Source organism: Ascaphus truei, chromosome 9 (assembly GCF_040206685.1).
Source record: "Ascaphus truei isolate aAscTru1 chromosome 9, aAscTru1.hap1, whole genome shotgun sequence".
Classification (NCBI taxonomy): Eukaryota; Metazoa; Chordata; class Amphibia; order Anura; family Ascaphidae; genus Ascaphus; species Ascaphus truei.
This window is the reverse complement of record NC_134491.1, coordinates 16,939,182-16,960,200: the sequence shown is the minus strand read 5'-3', so window position 1 is coordinate 16,960,200 and position 21,019 is coordinate 16,939,182. Positions and strand designations below refer to the sequence as shown.

The window sequence follows — 21,019 nt, the reverse complement described above, 5'->3', positions numbered from 1 at the left end:
GGATTCTTAACCAAACTTGGTCTCACCGGAGCTAACCATATTTCACCCCACACCTCTCCGACCCGTTCCAGCATCCCAACACCCACCTGGAGCCGCGCTGGCACCTCGAGCACCAGAAAACCCACCAAAGATGGCGCAAACGGGTCAGAAACAGGACCTGCTAAAGATTAAACATCTATATATACCATACAGGATCCCGCACTCACATCTCCCCATCCTGCACTAGAGGAACCGGAGTGCTGCCGGAGTACCAATATACTATCTTCCCGTCTCGCTGATATGATCCAGCCTTACCTAGATGTCCCCTGGATGTAAGGCATCGTTTTTACCTGGAGCCGACGTTACCTAGATGTCCCCTGGATGTAAGGCATTGTTTTTACCTGGAGCCGACGTTACCTAGATGTCCCCTGGATGTCCCCTGGATGTCCCCTGGATGTAAGGCATCGTTTTTACCTGGAGCCGACGTTACCTAGATGTCCCCTGGATGTCCCCTAGATGTCCCCTGGATGTAAGGCATCGTTTTTACCTGGAGCCGACGTACACCCAACTTTAGCACGGCAGCCATCTTTCCAAGCTCCTTCCTGGTCTCGTGCGGGAAGCAGAGTGGCTTTCGCGCGCTTCAGGAGCTGACGTCATCACCGGGCGCCCTCTTCTCGCGAGATCACGGACGCCACCGGATGACAGGCACTGATCTCTTGAAATCCAAGATGGAGGCCGGGAACTGTCCGGGAGGGTCGTGAGGTGGCAGGAGAAGTGCTGATATGGTAGCACTCCCCTCCGACCGCCCCAGACAGTCTGAAGTTCACCCAATACACCACAACAAATAAAGAGTCCCCCCTACACACCCCTTTAAATATTATTATATTGTTATATTGTAATATTCAGTATATTCAGTAAAATTGTTATATTCAATAAATTAAGGTTATACCATAAATATAAATATAAGTAGATATGGTTATATTATAGATATAGTCATAGATATGGTTATAATAATATAAGTAATAAATTATATATATAATGTATATAAATGTATATAAATGTATATAAATCACCAATTAACATGGTTAACATGGTTAATAATACAAATGATTAGGATATATTTTATATAGTTAATTAATTAATTAATGGTATATAATATAATATAATTAATTAATTCTGATATATTCTATATACTTTCTATATCCATAATAGGGTTCCAGAATATTAAACGCAGACGCCATAATATAGATTTGATATATATTAACTATGTAATAGCTGTAGATATATAATGAAATATACACAAGTAAGGGCATATTATTGATAACTAAACTTTATATGTTAATATTTATTTCACATAGATGGTTATATGTATTTTTAGGAATAAGGTTATGTGTATGTGTATGTATAGGTATTTACTCACAGATATGTATGTATTTGTATATGTGTGTACGTATATATGGACATGTGTATGTGTATATATGTATATATATAGGTACCAGGAAAAGTTTATTCGGATATATATAAAGATATATAGACATGTACAGTGGTTGACAAATCACCAAAAAATCTACTCGCCACACAAAAAAATCTACTCGCCACCTAGTACCAAACGTGTGCTGCTTGGGCCAATATTTACTCGCCCGGGGGTTAAATCCACTCGCCCGGGGCGAGCAAATGTATAGGTTTGTCGAACACTGGATATGTATATATGTGGATGTATATGTATTTATATATGCACATATAGGTTATATGCCCACTGTAGCGAATACATAGTGTATATAGTTAAGCATAGGAATATTATAGTTATATAGGAACAGTTAGTTCAAATTATATAAATTACATACTATATGACAATGGACGGCCTAGACAAATTTGAAAGCGGACGATGTAGACAAAGAATAAAAATGACAGGTTGGATGAGTGCGGAATTCTGACGGGTTTGACACAGTTGATTAGTTAGTTTGTTAAGTTAATTATGACAGATACGTTTTATATGTGTTATATATATGTGATACCAGTTTCCAAGTTATACGAGTTGTACAATATAAATTTGATGCCGGGGGAGCTACTCTCCTTCGTGCATGTACCCCTTTTCTCGGTCCTTAGTTTGGAAGGACCGTTACCAAGACCCAGGGTGGTTGATCTCCACTTTAGGAGACTGGCCCATCATGAAAATGGAGCCAGACACCCCACCCTCTGGGCGCAGGAGCTACTCTCGGGGGCTCCCGAGATACGCTCTTGTATCCTGTGTTTTTCTTTATTATTATTTATTTTTCTCCCAACTTTTATTTTCCCTCCCTACCCTTCCCTGCCGCAATCCCATCGTTGTTTCCCATGTATGGTCTACCTATCCCCACCCTTTTCCTTACCTCTCCCTTCCCAGGATGTATGATATCCAGCCACCACATCAAGCCGACATAGCAGGTATGAATATTACTATAAGAAACCCCAGGAAAAACATCAAGAGTAAGTACAATGCTCACTTTACATATTTTCTCTTACACATGAAAAATGGCGCTTACATGTATTTCACATAATGTAAAGGGCTTTAATAGCCCGATCAAAAGAAAGCTGGCTTTCACAGATTATAAGAGAAAAAAGACGGAAGTGTTATTCTTGCAGGAGACGCACTTCAGCAAGAATAACTCACCTGGGTTTTTAGACAAAGGCTTCACTCAGTTTTACATGGTTTCAGCATCTGTCAAAAAAAGAGGAGTGGCCATTTTATTCCATAATACCATACCCTTTGTACTCCAGACAATTAAGAAAGATGCAGAAGGTCGCTATCTCATTCTCACTGGAACAATTAATGAACAGCCCATCACATTGGCCTCCATATATGCTCCTTGTGTACAAGAGGCATCTTTCTTTGACAGATTCTTTCACCTGTTGAGTTCAGTAGCTAAAGGATATATCATAATCGGAGGAGATTTCAACATTACGATACAATCTTCCCTGGACAGGTCAGGAGGAGGCGACTCTGATAATAAAAGAGCTCAAGACACCCTACGCAGTGCATTGAAAGACATCCAATTAGTAGATATATGGAGGGAGTTGCATCCAACATCTAGGGACTACACCTTCTACTCTCATCCACATACCTCGTATAGTAGAATCGATTATCTCTTCGTTTCGTGTCACATGGTTCCGAAGGTCACTAATGCAATGATCCATGATATTTCATGGTCTGACCATGCACCAATCGAGCTTAGGTGCAACAATATTGTGACCAGTCGACCAGGCGCAAATTGGAAACTCAACGAATCTATCCTTAAAATACCCGAAATTTGTACTACAATAGCTCAGGAGATAACTCAATTTTTTGAGGTTAACACAGGCTCTGTGGAATCCCATACGGTCTTATGGGAGGCTCATAAAGCAACTTTAAGGGGCATAATTATCAGTATTACCGCCAAAAGAAAACGAGTCAGAGATTCCAAAATTCGGACGCTCCAATCCAAATTATATTCCCTGCTATCAAATCATAAAATAATTGCAGATCCAATTACAGCAAAGGAACTGAAAGACACAAAAATCGAATTAAATATGTTACTGACTTCCCGAGCAGATAACTCCTTATGTTGGTCTAAGAGAAAGTTTTATGAAAAAGCTAACAGGCCGGATACGATGCTAGCTCGAGCACTAAAAGATAGGCAATCTAAGTTTAACATCCAAGCTATACGCTTAAAATCAGTTATTCCCATGGCCAACCCTAAAAAAATAGTAGAAGAATTTGGTTCATTCTATGGTTCCCTATACGACGGAAAGAAAGTGGCACACAATAAAAACACGAGCAGTGCACTGAGAGATTTCTTGGCCAGCTCAAAACTGGAGAGATTGACAGAGCGTGACAGAGAAGCTATGGGCGCTGACTTCACATTGGAAGAAGTGTCGCAAGCCATCAAGGAACTGAAACCATCAAAAGCACCAGGTCCTGATGGCTTTTCGGGGCTGTATTACAAGAAGTTCTCTGAATCACTCGCCCCACAGCTGCTCCATATGTTTAACGCTATTTTAGCAGGAGCCTCTATTCCCGAGGACATGCTACGGGCATCTATATCACTAATACATAAACCTGGCAAGGATCCGCTCAATTGTAAAAGCTATAGACCAATTTCTCTAATCAATACCAATATAAAAATATATGCCAAACTTCTGGCCAATAGATTGAGTCTAATCCTACCCAGACTAATACATCCAGATCAAGTTGGGTTTGTTAAGGGGAGGCAGGCAGCGGATAACACCCGACGATTCATTGATCTGTTAGAATTGGCAAACAAAAATAACACAAAAAGCATGTTATTAAGTCTGGATGCAGAAAAAGCTTTTGATAGGATAGACTGGCCATATCTACGAGAGACGCTCACGGCATTTGGCTTCGGGGGTAGGGTGAGTGGAGCGATTATGTCGCTGTACTCAGGCCCATCTGCCAGAGTCATACATCAGGGCTTCCCCTCAGACCCTTTCCCTATCCAAAGTGGCACGAGACAGGGGTGCCCATTATCTCCCCTCCTGTTTGCCCTATGTATTGAACCCCTGGCGGCACGTATTCGAGAAAATCCGGATATCTCAGGGTTAAACGCATACTCCCAATCACACAAAGCGTCCCTGTATGCAGATGATATCCTATTAATCATTTCAAAACCCCTCACATCATTACCTAACTGTAATCTATTTGACCTTTTAGATAAATTCTCTAAGGTCTCTGGGTTTAAGATAAACCAATCCAAGTCTGAGGCTCTGAATATCAATCTCCCCGGACATATAGAGAAACTACTGAAAATGAATTTTAATTTTAACTGGCAAAAGAATTCACTCAAATATTTGGGGATTCATATCCAAAGATGCAAAAAAATCTATAAAGCAAATTATCCCAAACTAATTCGGACTCTAAAACAAGACCTAATCAGATGGTCCTCCAAGAAGATTTCTTGGATAGGAAGGATACACAGCGTGAAGATGAATTTACTTCCACGTATCCTATACCTCTTCCAGACATTGCCTGTGCCACTCAAACTGAAGGATATACTCTCACTTCAGTCTGAAATATCCAACTTTATCTGGGGAGGTAAAAAACCGAGAGTAAATAAATTAAACATGAAGAGACCTACTTTAGCAGGGGGCTTAGCGGTACCCTGCCTGTTGTCATATTTTAAAGCAGCTCAATTAAGCCAGATCATTCAATGGCATTCCGACCCTAAATTAAAAAGATGGGTAGAGCTAGAAACTGCTGCTTGCTCCCCATTAGAGCTTAATAATTTGATTTGGCTACCTAAATCGTCAAGAAAAGACACTTTGTTTCCACTCACCTCAACGACTAACTCTTTATCTGTCTGGGAAATATCAAGACTGAAAAACTCACTCACATCAGCAAATTCGCTGATGACACCTATTTGGAACAATCCTAATTTTGCGCCTGGTGTTATTGGTCATAATCACTCAATCTGGAGACACAAAGGATATGATAGACTCAAAGATCTGGAGGGCTTCGATCTAAAAATTAAATCATTTGACCAACTCAGATCAGAAAATGATATTCCCCATGCTGAATTCTACAAATTCCTTCAGATCAGAGCATTTTATAATAAATTCGCCCTATACCCCCATTGACGAATTTGGAAAAGCTCTGTCGGGCAGAAACCGACACAAAGGGACTCATATCTACAATATACGGAGAGGTAGTCGAGCCTGCAACTTCAAAACAACAAATGCCCTCATTTCGTACCCAATGGGAGAGAGACCTTGGGGAGTCCTTGGAGGACGAGGAATGGAATACTATATTTTTAGGAGCTGCAAAAAGCTTGATGTTCACCACACTGAAGGAGAACGCATATAAAGTCCTCATGAGATGGTACCTCACACCTCTCAAATTATCTAAGTTCATACCAGGGTCCTCTCCATTGTGCCCTAAACAATGTGGAGGAACAGCTCACCTGTTACATATGCTGTGGTCCTGCCCGCGGATATCACCGATATGGGAAAAGATCAGAAATTGGATCCAGAGAATATTCGATCTCACTATTCCCCCGGACCCGTGGCTGTTTCTCCTAAACAGACCTGTAAAGGGCCTTTCAAAATCCAACAACAAACTAATTGCACACTTTGCAATCGCCACGCGGTGCGAGATCGCAGCATTATGGAAACGCCCCGAAATTCCAATTATCCCAAAGATTCGGAACCGTATTTGGTATATCTGCCAGATGGAAAAGCTAACAAGCCTAGTTAATGATACTGGTGACAACTATTTAAAAGTTTGGGCCCCATGGCTAGCTCAGACAGACATCCCAGGGGTAGAGCGTGACACAATTTGGCTATAATAGTAATAGATGCGTTCTCCTTGGGTTGAGTGGAAACTAAGTTTACAGCGGGATCACCATTCCCACTCATTATTAACTATTTATACTGCCACACGATTTTTTACGAGGTTCTATAGTTCATGAGCCGTCTTAGTAGACTCCTGAAACAACTACATCCTCATCCTATACGCTCCCTTCCCTCCTTCCACCCCCCTCTACCCTACCTCCTCCCCCCTTTTTTTTTTTTTAATTTATTTATTTATTTATTTTTTCCTTGTTTGTAACAAATATTATTTTACCATGGATGCACATCACCTAAAATAAGACCTTTACCTACGCGGCGGAGTAGGGCTCGAAAAACCGCGTGGGCTCATTAAATATGTTATACCTTCATCATTATGTAATATATGCTACCCTGTTCACCATGTATTGGTTATGTTTTTCATGTATATCATGTATTTACACACCAATAAAATACAAGTTATAAAAAAAAAAAAAAAAGGGGTTTGCCAGAGCCTGTTTCAGAAGAGGAAGGGGGTGTGGCTTTGTAAATGGTTGCTATAGAAACAAAAATGCTTGTTACGTTATAATACATTAAAAATGTCATTCAGAGTTGTTTAAAAAACCCACAATCTGAATGTTTCTGTGTTCGGTAATAACTGCGTGGGTGTTTAATTCATCAAAAAAGGCCTAAAATATCAATAAAAGAATTGAGCTATATCCCTTCGGATGTTCCAGGTACGTCACAGGGACTTGCTTTTCTTCTAAGGACAGATCAGGCTGACGGCTCCCATGGTGTGACCTGCCTGATCAAAAGGGAAGTAAAGCCCCCTCCACGTCCGTTTCCGACATCCGGGCGCCAGTTACGTCATGTGATTGCCCCATGAGTGATCACATGATTCGGACGTGCCGGCACTCGAAAGGTTAATTACGTTTTTTTAATAACTTTGGTCTGCCCATCTAAGTGGAACAGCAATTCCTGCATGTTCGGGCTTTACATTATACATATTGTGACATAGTCCAAAGATGTTAGGCAGCTTTCTGCCCCATTTTAGGTCAGAAAATGCAGGAATAGTTACAAATGATCCGTTCCACAGCTTCCCATTAACTCAGGCAGCTGGAAAGAAAATCCAGACCACAGATTACAATGGCTCTAGTTCTCCCTCACCTGCTCTTCTAATCACATGCACAGGTATTTAGAGCAGAGAGGTTTGCATTTCACTCTCTCTCCTTAGAGCCTGGAGGCTGGGGGTATCGCTGCTACCCTGTTTCCAGTGTCGGGGTTGACGGCCCCTCAACGTATCACAGTACCAGAGGATTTGCCTGGACACCACAAACAGAATCATGCAAAGTATTATGCTGCTTAACTCAGGCTTCTGCCTGCTTTATTTTCATCCAAGTAAGGTACTGCAGCTTTAACATGTGTAGGTTAGAGGTACTCAGATACTTTCATTCAGCAGTTCACATATTTCAGTGTTACAATATTTCCCACACTGTTATTTCAAGAAATAAAACCAAAATCATATAAGCAAAATCCTATCCCTTTCAGGGATCTAACTACACATCAGAATCAGTCTCTCTAACAGCTGCTGGCCAACTAAACTGGTTCCCCAGCTTAAAACAATGCTCTCTCATTTAGGGTCACAAAATACAGCACAGTCTTTTAGCAACAGCAGTAACCATTTGTTTTGTCTTATCTGTTTGTGGTGTCCAGGCAAATCCTCTGGTACTGTGATACGTGGAGGGGCCGTCAACCCCGACACTGGAAACAGGGGAGCAGCGATACCCCCAGCCTCCAGGCTCTAAGGAGAGAGAGTGAAATGCAAACCTCTCTGCTCTAAATACCTGTGCATGTGATTAGAAGAGCAGGTGAGGGAGAACTAGAGCCATTGTAATCTGTGGTCTGGATTTTCCATCCAGCTGCCTGAGTTAATGGGAAGCTGTGGAACGGATAATTTGTAACTATTCCTGCATTTTCTGACCTAAAATGGGGCAGAAAGCTGCCTAACATCTTTGGACTATGTCACAATATGTTTATGTTTTCTGCTTTTGAGTGGCACTTCACTTTAAAGAGAAAATCAAGGCTATTAAAAGCATACTTTACATGTCTTGAAAAGGAAAATATGTACGTTTACTTAAACCATATGTGATAATAGAACTTGTGTTAAAGAGTCCCACAGGGTTTAGAGAAATATTGCTACAGAAATCCTATCACTTTGCATTTTGAGAAGTCGAAACTAAATACATTTATTGAGGAGGGGGGGGGGGAATGAATGGCAAAATAATGTGTTTCTGAGCAGTGTGGCAGAGAATAGGTTAATTATTTAAATGTATTGCAGATCTTCTAACAGAACAGAATATAACAGGTCCCAATGGGGAGGCTGTGATATTAACGATGTGCTATGTTCCCAGGAATAGTCTTTTTGATAGTCCTCAAATTATTTATCCAGCCGTGCCAAAGAAGAGATCCAGCCGTGCCAAAGAAGAGATCCAGCCGTGCCAAAGAAGAGATCCAGCCGTGCCAAAAAAGAGATCCAGCCGTGCCAAAGAAGAGATCCAGCCGTGCCAAAGAAGAGATCCAGCCGTGCCAAAGAAGAGATCCAGCCCTGCCAAAGAAGAGATCCAGCCATGCCAAAGAAGAGATCCAGCCATGCCAAAGAAGAGATCCAGCCATGCCAAAGAAGAGATCCAGCCATGCCAAAGAAGAGATCCAGCCGTGCCAAAGAAGAGATCCAGCCATGCCAAAGAAGAGATCCAGCCATGCCAAAGACGATATCCAGCCATGCCAAAGAAGAGATCCAGCCATGCCAAAGAAGAGATCCAGCCATGCCAAAGAAGATATCTAGCCATGCCAAAGAAGAGATCCAGCCATGCCAAAGAAGAGATCCAGCCGTGCCAAAGAAGAGATCCAGCCATGCCAAAGAAGAGATCCAGCCATGCCAAAGACGATATCCAGCCATGTCAAAGAAGAGATCCAGCCATGCCAAAGAAGAGATCCAGCCGTGCCAATTAAGAGATCCAGCCGTGCCAATTAAGAGATCCATCACTCACTCACATCATTCACAGCAGTAACCGTACTTAAAACACTGTTTAAAATCAATAGTTGGATTTACATTACACAAGAACTCCTCTGCAGACTCCAAGTCATCACATCAGACTCATAATGTTTCAGAGATGGTGGTATCTTTACCTTCTAGACCAGGGGCGCTAAACTCCAGTCCTCAAGCACCACCAACAGGTCAGGTTTTCAGGATATCCCTGCCTCAGCACAGGTGGTTCAATCAGTGGCTCAGTCTTCAACTACACCACCTGTGCTGAAGCAGGGAAATCATCAAAACCTTGGCCTTTTGGGCGGTCTTGAGGATTGGAGTTGAAACCCCTGCTCATTTTAATTACCTAGTGAGGGGAAACAAAATCTGGTGTTTTTTGCCCCAGCAGAGATGTTAGTATTTAGCACCTGTTGAAGTCTCCATTGTGAGTTTTTCTGACACATTGTGCTATTTTTTCAGCACACAGTTGAGGGAAATGTAACAAACTGGGTTTTTTTCTCTCACAATTATTGCATCACCTTAAACTTGGCAGAATGTAACACATCTCATTATAATATATGCATCATGTAGAGAGGAGCCTCCCTAATGCCTCGTTCAGGGTGTCAGCTGCAGGACTCGGAGGGAGGGCGTGAGGGAGGCAGTTTCAGCAGTTCAGGCAGTTCAGACTTTTCAGCGTTGGGGAGGGGGCGGGGTTACACACGGCAGGGTAAGTTTCCAAGTTGCAGTCATGAAATCATTCTGAAGAATGATTTCATTGGCTGCCGAGGTCCCAGTGACGCTGCTGCAGTTCCAAAAAACGAAATTTTCGTTTATTGAAACTGTAGTCAGCTTGAACTCCTGGCTTCGGAGACAGGGCAGTTGCTACCCTGAAAACCAGTATTCAAATTGAATACTTTGTTTCTCACGGCAGCACGCACGGCAGCACGCCCTCCCTCCGAAGCCAGCACCCTGAACGAGGCCTAACTCATTCAACTGGCACTCCTTAAATCATATGCTTGGGACAAAACTTGGAGCAAACCTTTATACATTAATGCTTAGAGGCGCACAATTAAAATATAACTCCAGTTCCAAAATTGCCTTCATGCATAGACCCCATTGTGGCTGACGTTGGTTCTTGTAATTTTGTACATTTCAGAAAACAATTCTTTGTAATATCACATTATAAAGTTTAGCATTTTCAGCGGTGAAGAACTTTTACGCTGATACATTCAATTGCAACAGCCGTGATTAATGGAGGCGGGGAATCCCCTTCATAACTGCGGGAGTGTGAGACGCGATTGTACTCTTTGAAAAAGGGCTGCATAGCCTGAAACGCGTCAGAGTGTGTCTTGTCTCCCCTCCGTGTATACCATGCCTCAATAAATACTTATTTTTAACCCTCCAACTGCTGGTGCTGGCCCCATTCCTCAGCTGTGCTCCGCTGCAAATCTTTGGATTTCAAGCCTCTTTGCAGCTCAAGACATCTGTCCTTCCTTGGTTCAGGCCCCAATTGTGATACTCAGGAATCCCTCTCCAGTGTCTCAGAACAGGCTTTTTCTGACAGAGTTCTGATTAGGCAGGTGGGGTTGGTTGATTGCAGGTGTGCAATTAACCAGCACACTGCTGGATTAGAGGCACATTTCTTAACAGGGGTGAGTCCCTGTTACACACACTCATTCAAATTCTGGGACAAAGGAGAGACCACGAGACATCAGCATGGAAAGGTACCGTCTGGGAAATTGTTGCATTATTTCATTTTTCTTGGAAACTGTTTGGCAGAGGTGTCAACCTCCAAAGACCTAAACTGGTGAGATTTGGGTGTTCTGGACTAAAATGAATTGCATTCTAAAGGAAATGTGCTGACTTTGTTGAAGTCAGTGAGACATGAACTCACAAGAGTGACTTAAAATCAATGAGGCTAACAGGAAAGAAGTAAGAGTTGACATCTCTGGATTGGTGTTGTATTGTAGGCACAGTAAGTGACATATTTTGCACATCTACCAATGCTTCTAAATTGTACAAATGTTTATATCAGACTACTGATATAACACCCTAATGGATTCTTCAGGAGTAGGATGATGGCTGTAATTGGTGTAGGTGACCTATGCATTCAAGAAAAATACAGATCAAATGGCAATACTGTACCAGCACTCTCTGATTTTCTTTTATTAAATGAAACAACTGTATTATTTTATTTATGATAGCATACTGAAGGTTCCAACTACCAAGAACAGTTCAGACTTGAATCAGCCTTATGTCTCTTTAATGCCAATGGGCTCTTGATTCTCTGGATCTGTGGGTACATGTTCCATATTTCTTGTTCATTCCTGTCATTTCTCTGCAGTCATGGATCCCTCGTGACTTGCTAGAATCCATCGATGGGCCACTTTTGACGTCGGCATACCCATTCACAGCTTCCTCGATTGTGTTACCAACTGGGATCCATCCCAAACCATTTGTTACACTCGTTACTGCAAACCCACAGCACAAACGGGCTGATGAGATTCAAAACAGGAGGCCAACAGATGGGTCAAATGGTGCCAGCTCTCAAAATCAATATTTACAGTAGAGTCTTAAAACAGTATCTGCCATCATACCATAGACCTTGGTATTATACATCATAATGTCTCAGTTTTGACCACGTATCATAACTCTTCTTGGGATTACCAAATACATTCCACTGGAAAGTTTAATGAGAAGTGATTATGTGTTTCAGTATCATAATCATCAAAAGAACCAACATTAACAGATAGAAACATGGCTAATTGATTTTTGTATATCAAGGTTAAGACTAACGAGCTTTTTAAACATTTTTTCTTGCTTCTCAGAAAATAATTGCTCACCATCTTCTAATCTTCTGTTCTCAACATTCCTCAAATGCTTGTAGTCTGTCAAGGAACAATAATTACAAAAATAAATGTGCAATCCTCCTAAGATATTTGCATTAGACCAGTGGCTTGAAGTTGTCTGGAGGAACTGGATCAGACAATTAAAAACTGAAACCCTGGCAAATGTCCCATCATTGTTGTATTTAAAACTATTTACACTATTAACACTGTTCTTTATACAGTAGATGTAGCTTAAAGCTCTAATAGATGTGTTTGTCCTGGAGAAGGGGCGTTTGGTTGGGATACCTTTTAATGAGCCAGCACTGAAGTTCTACATAGATTAAAATGTTAGTGTAGGTTTGGTCTTTAAGTGTAATTACTTGCATTTGGTACATGGTATCGCAACCTACAACAGATCATCTAGTAGATGTTCTGCATGTAATCGTGTGTACCAAGCTTTTGAAACAATGTATTCTTCCTATACACATGGCTGTCGGGTTTTGGAAGCTGCTTACAGAAGAATGAGACCTGTGAAGTCTTTCAAGCTTTGGGTGCTATTTAAGAAAGCTAAAATCGGACATAATCCTTGACAGCCAGGACCTGTTACGCCGGTGCTGCCTGCAGACCAGACCCGTCCCCTGTGCTGAGGTGGGACGTAGGGATACACGCACCCGCAGCAAAGGGAGCGCGTCCGGAGTGTGGTGTTAGTGTTGCCAGGCCAGGTATAGTAATGAAGACAATACTTGCCGGTACCAGTAGTAGAGGAGGAGTAGTATTTGCCGTTGCCAAGATCAGGGATTGTAGAGTTGCGGATGGTCGAAGGTACAAGCCGTGTTACAGGGACGCCAGAAGTCACGAAGTCCAAGTAGAGCCGAAGTCGAGAGCCAGAGGGGGTAGTCGTCCAATCCGCGTCAATACCTGAGGAGTCACTGAGAGAGTATTCAAATGCTTCCATACAGAACTATGTCGAGCGACGAGTGATGGGAAGCACAGGCATAATAAAGCTGGGCAGGCCAATGGGAAAAGGGGGCAGGCCTGGAGGACTGCAAAGAGTCTTCCCTGATAGGAGGGAGGTGTTACAGCCCAGCTGAGTGTAGTTATTGATTTGCATGGAACTGTGTGATGCTTGGGGGGGACGCCTCACTGCAGGAGCAGTTAAAAGTGCTCTGTTAGGCGTGTGCTCTGTAAGCTGGGAATGCATGCACATAACGTCTGGGGCTGGCGTGCGTGTGTGCGTGGATTCGGTGACTGACGCACGTATGCGCATGGGGTCAGAGACAGACGCACGTGTGCGCATAGAGCGCGGAGCTGGGGACACACGCAGAGGCTGCGGTTCAACAGGCACCTCTTCGGTTGGTGCAATCCTGTGATGGAGAGGAGCCAGAGTGCCAGTGGCAGACAACGGAGGTCTGTGGGAATTGCGCTGCAGACGCTTGGACGCCTGAGTACCGACGGGAGGTGAGTAATGGTCGCGCTGACGGCGCTTAGACACCAGATTCTTTACAGGACCTTTTCCTAGAGGACCTTGTGTTTCTGCATTTACAGTATAAAGCTTGTTCGGATGAGTTTCTTTCCCTGTTTGCCCGTGTTGCCTGAGCTAACACAAATTGAACCATTAAGTGATTTACTAAAGAATTTTTTTTGTTTTTTGGGGGTATATTTCCTTTTTTAAAAATGCAGAGTTGTATTTCATTAGGTACTTTTTTCCGTCTCACACATAATAATTATATTTAAGATATTATAATTTCCTTAATATCACTATTACAACCCTCTATCTATTTGTGGTAATAAAACTAAACAAGTGAGTTATAGGCAAATGTTCACATACAGTTTCATATAATATATAAAATGTTGATGATGGGGAATTGTTTGCGATTTTATGACGGCCCCTCGGGAGATATAACGTGATCCCGGCGTCACTAATCACAGAACCGAAGAGAAGGGAGTCCTCTTCCATTCCTTAGTAGCCAGGTCGCATGCGCAGAAACCAGCAACTAGAACATGATGTAGCTACGACATGATGGGGCCCCGGATTGCCATACCTCAGGATTTGATAGCTACGTCATTATGGGGTCCAGAGTCCCAGACCTTAGGACTTGGTAGCTACGACATGATGGGGCCCCAGAGTGCCAGACCTCAGGATTTGGTAGCTATGTCATGATGGGGCCCCGGAGTGTCAGACCTCAAGATTTGATAGCTACGTCATTATGGGGCCCCGGAGTGCCATACCTCAGGATTTGGTAGCTACATCATTATGGGGCCCAGAGTCCCAGACCTTAGGACTTGGTAGCTACGACATGATGGGGCCCCAGAGTCCCAAACCTCAGGACTTGGTAGCTACGACATGATGGGGCCCCAGAGTCCCAAACCTCAGGACTTGGTAGCTACGACATGATGGGGCCCGGAGTGCCAGACCTCAGGACTTTGATAGCTATATCAAAGGATTTAAGTTCAAAATAGCTTGAAATAGTTTGAATCTAAATTAGAGGTAGCCAACTCCAGTCTTCACCAACTCCAGTCCTCAAGGGCCACCAACAGGCCAGGTTTTAAGGATATCCCTGGTTCAGCACAGTGGCTCAATCAGCGGCTCAGTCTTTGACTGAGCCACTGATTGAGCCACCTATGCTGAAGCAGAGACTGACATCTACCTGTGCTGAAGCAGGGATATCCTGAAAACCTGACCTGTTGGTGGCCCTTGAGGACTGGAGTTGAGCACCCCTGTATTATGCGATAACTACAAAACCCCATTTTCTGGGTCCTTCCATTAGCCAAGTTTAGTCTTTCTCGTAACAAACGTTAGTCAAATGGATCGCTTTTGCTTTCCTTTTTATGTTTCCCATTTGGCACAGTGATTACTGTGTGGTTGACATTTTCGACTCTGCCTCTTTGACCCGTATCTTGCTCAAAGACAGCAGCTGTTTCCTGAGTTTCATTTAGTTCCCCCTCGTTCCTCTAAAAAAAACTATTTTGACAGAAGCGAGGAACGTCTGCCCCAACAAACACAAGAGAAGCACCAACTTTCAGTTCTCCAGCTGAACTACTCAAGCTGGCCATCCAGTAGATCAGGGGTGAGCAAAGCTTTTTGCCTGAGACCCATACCTGCTCTCTCCCCCCGCCCCCCCTGCTCGCGCCCCCTTCCCCCTTATCTTGCCTGTCTTGTCTAGGAAGTAATAGCAGGCACATCAGGACTTATGCAAAACGTTTATTATTTACAAGGTCAACAATTCGGCTCTCCAAAGAGTCTTTTCTGTCTTGAAATAGGCTCCGCAAGGAGAGCCAAAATGTTGAAACTTCTTGCAATTTTGCATAAGTCCTGGTGTGCCTGCTATTACTTCCTATTATACCCAATTTGTTGCCAGGCTCAGCTAAAGCACCCGGGTAGTAAACCATTTTTAGTGTAGTGCCACTATAATCAATAATATATATATATATATATATATATATATGTATATATATATAAAAATAAACAGATGGCACACACATGTGGTAAAAAGGTGCTTGTCCCATACAGGTAAAGTATAGATAGGTTCCTTACCGAGTAGATCCAGGATCCCAAGATCACGAGGCAAGAAGGAGACAGCACACTCAAAGGTACAAAAAGCAGCGTGTATTCAGTAGAAAAACCGGCACATAAACCCGACGTTTCGGTCCTTGACACAGGACCTTTCTCAAGGGAGTGCTAATACATAGTGATACCTGACAAACATATATACCCACCACCCATTAACAAACAGATCCCTGATAGGCTAGACCATGATGTAAGACAGCTGTGAGCACCAGTGCTGATGTCATAATTGATTAGCTAGTGCTCACAGCTCCCTGCCTCCCTGTGTAACCCTCCCTGCCTGGCTATATGGGAGTTTACATTGATGTCTATTTGGCCACTCAGGGTGCTTTACCTTTGTCAGGGGTGCTGATCCACGCAGGCTGGGCATACTTGCAGATCTAAAAGATGGGCACCAGGAACTTTGGAGTTAAAAACAAGTCACGGTTTATTGATGATTCATAGGTTACAACTTCTTCACCAGATGCATTGTTGCATCCCTTGGAGAAGCGCATTCTGCTGCCTGTTCTTCTTCCTCCATCTCCCCTCAGGACTTTGCCGACTATTTCAATGAAAAGGTGGAATCCATACATCAGGACAACCCATCTGTTTCCTCCACCCATCCTACACCTCTTTCTAACTCTCCTCCTGCCTTCCTTGACTTTTTTCCTCTGTCCTCTGTCGTTGCTGATCTCCTCTTCTCCCTCTACCACCTGTCCCCATTCCCTCCCATCTCCTAAAACCTCTTACTCCTACTATAATCCCTACGCTCACACACATTTTTAACTCCTCCCTCTACTCTGGTACCTTCCCTCCTCCTTCAAACATGCAACAGTTATACCATTACTCAAAAACAGCAATCTTGACCCTACCTGTCTTTCTAACTATCGTCCTGTCTCCCTCCTGCCTTTTGCCTTTAAACACTTTCACTCCACTGAAACAGCCCTCACTAAAATAACTAATGACCTCCATGCTGCCAAAGACAGAGATCATTACCCTCTGCTCATATTACTCAACTTCTCTGCAGCATTTGATACTGTGGACCACCCTCTTCTCCTTCACACTCTCACATTAAAAAGGTAGCTACAAACTGTTGTTTTTTCCTCCGCAATATTACAAAGATACGCACTTTCCTCTGTTGCTCGACTGCTAAAACTCTGACACAGACCCTCATTCTCTCCCGTCTCGATTACTGTAACCTCCTAATGTCCGGCCTTCCTGCCTCTCACCTGTCTCCCCTACAATCTATCCTAAACGCTGCTGCATGAATCCCTCTACTCTTTCCTAAATCTGTCTCAGGGTCTCCCCTGCTGAAATCCCTCTCCTGGCTTCCTATCAAATCCCGTATCACACACTCAATTCTCCTCTTCACTTTTAAAGCTTGACACTCTTCTGCTCCTCCTTACATCTCAGCCCTAATTTCTCACTATACACCATCCTGACTCTTGCATTATGCTCAAGGATGTCTTCTCTCTACCCCTTTTGAATCTAAAGCCCTCTCCCGCCTTAAACCTGTCTCACTGACTGCTCCACACCCCTGTAATACCCTTACCTTCAATATCTGTCTAGCACACTCTCTATCCATCTTTAAGACCCACTGTCACGGTAGCTTATGACAAGATATAATGAACACCAAATATCTGGGTTGAACTGAACGAGGCTTAGATATAATAAAATATAATTTATTCCTTAAATAAGGTGAACTCAGCAATATAGTACAATTAACAGATAAGAAGGTAGCACTTACTTAGGGTTGGGGGATGGAGAAGTATCAGCTAGCAATTCTCCAGCAATCCGGTGACATTCAAGATGGTATCAGAAGAACTCCAAACTGTAGGGTTGACACAGTGTATATACCTGTGTAACCCTATTCTTAACATTGAATACAGACTATTGGTGAACAATTATCTGTATCCAATCCCTAACGTGGAGACACAGATTAACCCATGCCCCCCAGCTAATTAGCCCATGTGTACTGGGACTCTATGGGTAGCCCCATAATTAAATCAGGGGTGACGACCACTTTACCAAATGAAGTATCTGCATTGTTTGTAGGTGTAGACATAATACTTACAAACCATTCCAGTTTGATGATTCTCCGCCCTCAGGTAACAATTAGAGTGGCAGAGTCTGGTCTGTTGATTAGTACTTAGTGTAAACTCTTCTTTGAGCATGTTAGGGCTATCTCCTATCAGGTTCCCCTCACTGGTCTGCCCTGAGCATCCATCTGTTTGACTGTCTTAGATTTACTTCAATCTCTCTCTTTACTGTTTCCTGATTGAGGCAACAGAGACCATGTTCAATTTGTACTGGCTTATGTTCTTCCCTTGGGGATTCTCACCCACAGGCATCTTATACTTCCTTCTGTCCCTTGGGACTGCTCACCACAGGGATATCTGGGCCCTCACTAGTCCCTTGGGGACGCTCACCCACAGGGACAGGCCTTTAGGCTTGCTGCCTTCTTCTCCATCAGGATGGTCCCAGAGTTACAGATTGTGCAACTCCTAGGGGACACAAGTATCCCTGTTCAGGGGAGCCTGTTACTTCTTTATTTAATGGTAACCTAACTGCAAGGGGCACTTCCCTATCTATAAAACAACCATGGGCTGCCTACCCTATGCTACATATTTACACTGCTATCTACATGTGAGACCTCTCCACTGTCTGTCCTCCTTGGGTCTGAGGATGGAGGTCTAATCCCCTCCTATTTATAACTGCTTGTGACATCACTAGTCACATGCATACAGGGGGAGTGGTTTGGATTCTGCAAAGTCATTCTATACCAGGTGACAGGCGAGGCACCTTCTAGAAGGTGGGTGCAGCTAAAAGTATACATAGTGTCCTATACTAACTGACAGGATGAACACCTTCTGGAAAGTGGGTGTAGTAGGCATATTGGCCCTAGAGAAATGTAAATGTGTTGTAGGTTCTTAGGCGTTCCCTAGTTTTGGTTCCTTGAAAAGGAAGCACTACCTACAAACTAATCTGCTAAACAAACGATCTGTGTTCCTAGATATCTTATGTAAATAATGGACTCTCCTTACTGGATAAATTCAAAGTGAGACCCTGATATATAGGCATAAAAGGGCTCTATTTACAACTCGCGATATTCTGCAGATTGTTTTATTGTTTTATTCTATAAAACATAATTGTGGCAAAAGTCTGTGACTGTGCCATAATCCTACTGTGTGTGCAAGAGGCTACTGCTGTGTGCGAGAGATAACTGCTGTGTGTGTGCGAGTGGTTACTGCTGTGTGTGTGCGATAGGTTACTGCTGTGTGTGTGCGATAGGTTACTGCTGTGTGTGTGCGAGAGATAACTGCTGTGTGTGTGCGAGTGGTTACTGCTGTGTGTGTGCGAGTGGTTACTGCTGTGTGTGCGAGTGGTTACTGCTGTGTGTGCGATAGGTTACTGCTGTGTGTGTGCGATAGGTTACTGCTGTGTGTGCGAGTGGTTACTGCTGTGTGTGTGCGAGTGGTTACTGCTGTGTGTGCGAGAGATCACTACTGTGTGTGTGTGAGTTGTTACTGCTGTGTGTGTGCGAGTGGTTACTGCTGTGTTTGTGCGAGTGGTTACTGTTGTGTGTGCGAGTGGTTACTGCTGTGTGTGTGCGATAGGTTACTGCTGTGTGTGTGCGAGTGGTTACTGCTGTGTGTGTGCGATAGGTTACTGCTGTGTGTGTGCGAGTGGTTACTGCTGTGTGTGTGTGAGTGGTTACTGCTGTGTGTGTGCGAGAGATAACTGCTGTGTGTGTGCGAGTGGTTACTGCTGTGTGTGTGCGAGTGGTTACTGCTGTGTGTGTGCGAGATTACTGCTTCCTGACTCATCATGTTCCCGGAAAACAGAAGCGATTCATATAAACTTGAGCTAGCAGCAATATTCTCATTGCGGGTGTAACAAGAGGAGAAGAACATTGTACTCCAAGTTTGATTCGCCCAAATCATCAGAATGGGTGAGAATAATGAAATATGATTAGAATGATTGTGTTTTCTTTAATATTAATAATTCAATCTAATTTCTATTTGCATATTTAGTAACTGTGCTTAGCTAGATAACCTGATAATTATCTATGTTAAAGCTGCAGTTCAGTCTATATCCTGCATGTGTGTTTTTTTTAATAAATCAGTTCTGTAGTAAGAAAAAATACTTTTAGCATTTTCTGTTTTTAAAAAAACAACTTTGAAAGACCAATTTTCTTGTATTCTATTTTAACAAGCATTTGCTAAGGCACTGCCCCTTCATGGCCTGTCACAAACCCAGGCACACCCCTTTGTCAGCACTGCCCTCCCTCTCTCTAAACGTGCACTAGCATCTGGTCACATGATCTTCCTCATACAGTAGTACATTCAAGGAAGCTGGAGAAAAGGGATCAGCCATGCATAGCAGCTCGGATAGGCGATTTCAAACTTATTACAGTGTTTATTCCATTCATTGCACGTGTATATAATGTAAAATTGTAATAATTCCATTTATAGCAAACGTGTATATGTGAATATTATTTAGATGTATATGTATGTTACTGAAATGTGGAGTGAGTGTGTAGGTAAATACACACAATACACTTCCACTGCATATATATATATATATATATATATATATATATATATATATATATATATATATATATATTATATATATTATATATATTATATATTATATATGTATGTATATGTGAAGTTATGTGAGTAAAAAAGTGACAAAAACCCTCCATAGCAAGGCAAATAGCAAATGGAAATATTACTGTATGCTCATTTGTATGTATATATATATTTATATACACACACACTTCAAATACGGATAGTGATTCACGTAAATGATATATATATTCACTTTCTGGGAGTATAAGAGTGACTGTCCTGTTGTTCCTTTTTTTGTATCCATCATTGAATGGTATGCACCCTCTCTTTACGTTTATTTTATACTAGCTGAGAGACCCGGCGTTGCCCGGGATGTAATGTTCCCGCTCCTCTCTCTCTCCTCACCCCTCCCCCTCTCTCTGTTTGTCCCCCATTCACATCAATCCAGTTCCCCCCCTCCCTCCTTTACAGCTTCATGCAGTGTGTGTGCGTCAGTCATTGTGTGTGCGTCAGTCAGTCAGTGTGTGTGCGCGCGCGTCAGTGAGTCTGACGCAGAAACACAAACACACACACAGACTGACTGACGCACACACACACACAGTCAGTGTGTGCGTGCCTCAGTCAGTCAGTGTGTGCGTGCGGCAGTCAGTCAGTCATTCAGTCAGTGTGTGGGTGTGGGGATGTGCGCGCGTCAGTAAGTGTGTGTGTGTCAGTCAGTGTGTGTGTGTGTGTGTCAGTCAGTGTGTGTCAGTCAGTGTGTGTGTGT

General features: G+C 43.0%; 1 protein-coding gene across 6 annotated transcripts in view; it reads left to right on the top strand.

The window, feature by feature from the left end:
• Window positions 1-21,019, top strand: part of LOC142502467 (lysozyme g-like) — a 47,154-nt gene that overhangs the window by 10,586 nt on the left and 15,549 nt on the right. For 2 of the 6 annotated variants that reach the window (XM_075613495.1, XM_075613494.1), the window contains exon 3: window positions 2,363-2,445. The exons of 1 other annotated variant lie outside the window; for it this stretch is intronic. In XM_075613495.1, coding sequence (XP_075469610.1) covers window positions 2,364-2,445 — 82 coding nt within the window. In that variant the 5' untranslated portion in view covers window position 2,363. Of the gene's footprint in view, window positions 1-2,362; window positions 2,446-19,056; window positions 19,629-21,019 lie in introns of those variants that run through there. 3 more of the 6 variants (XM_075613492.1, XM_075613497.1, XM_075613498.1) reach the window with 3 other exon arrangements.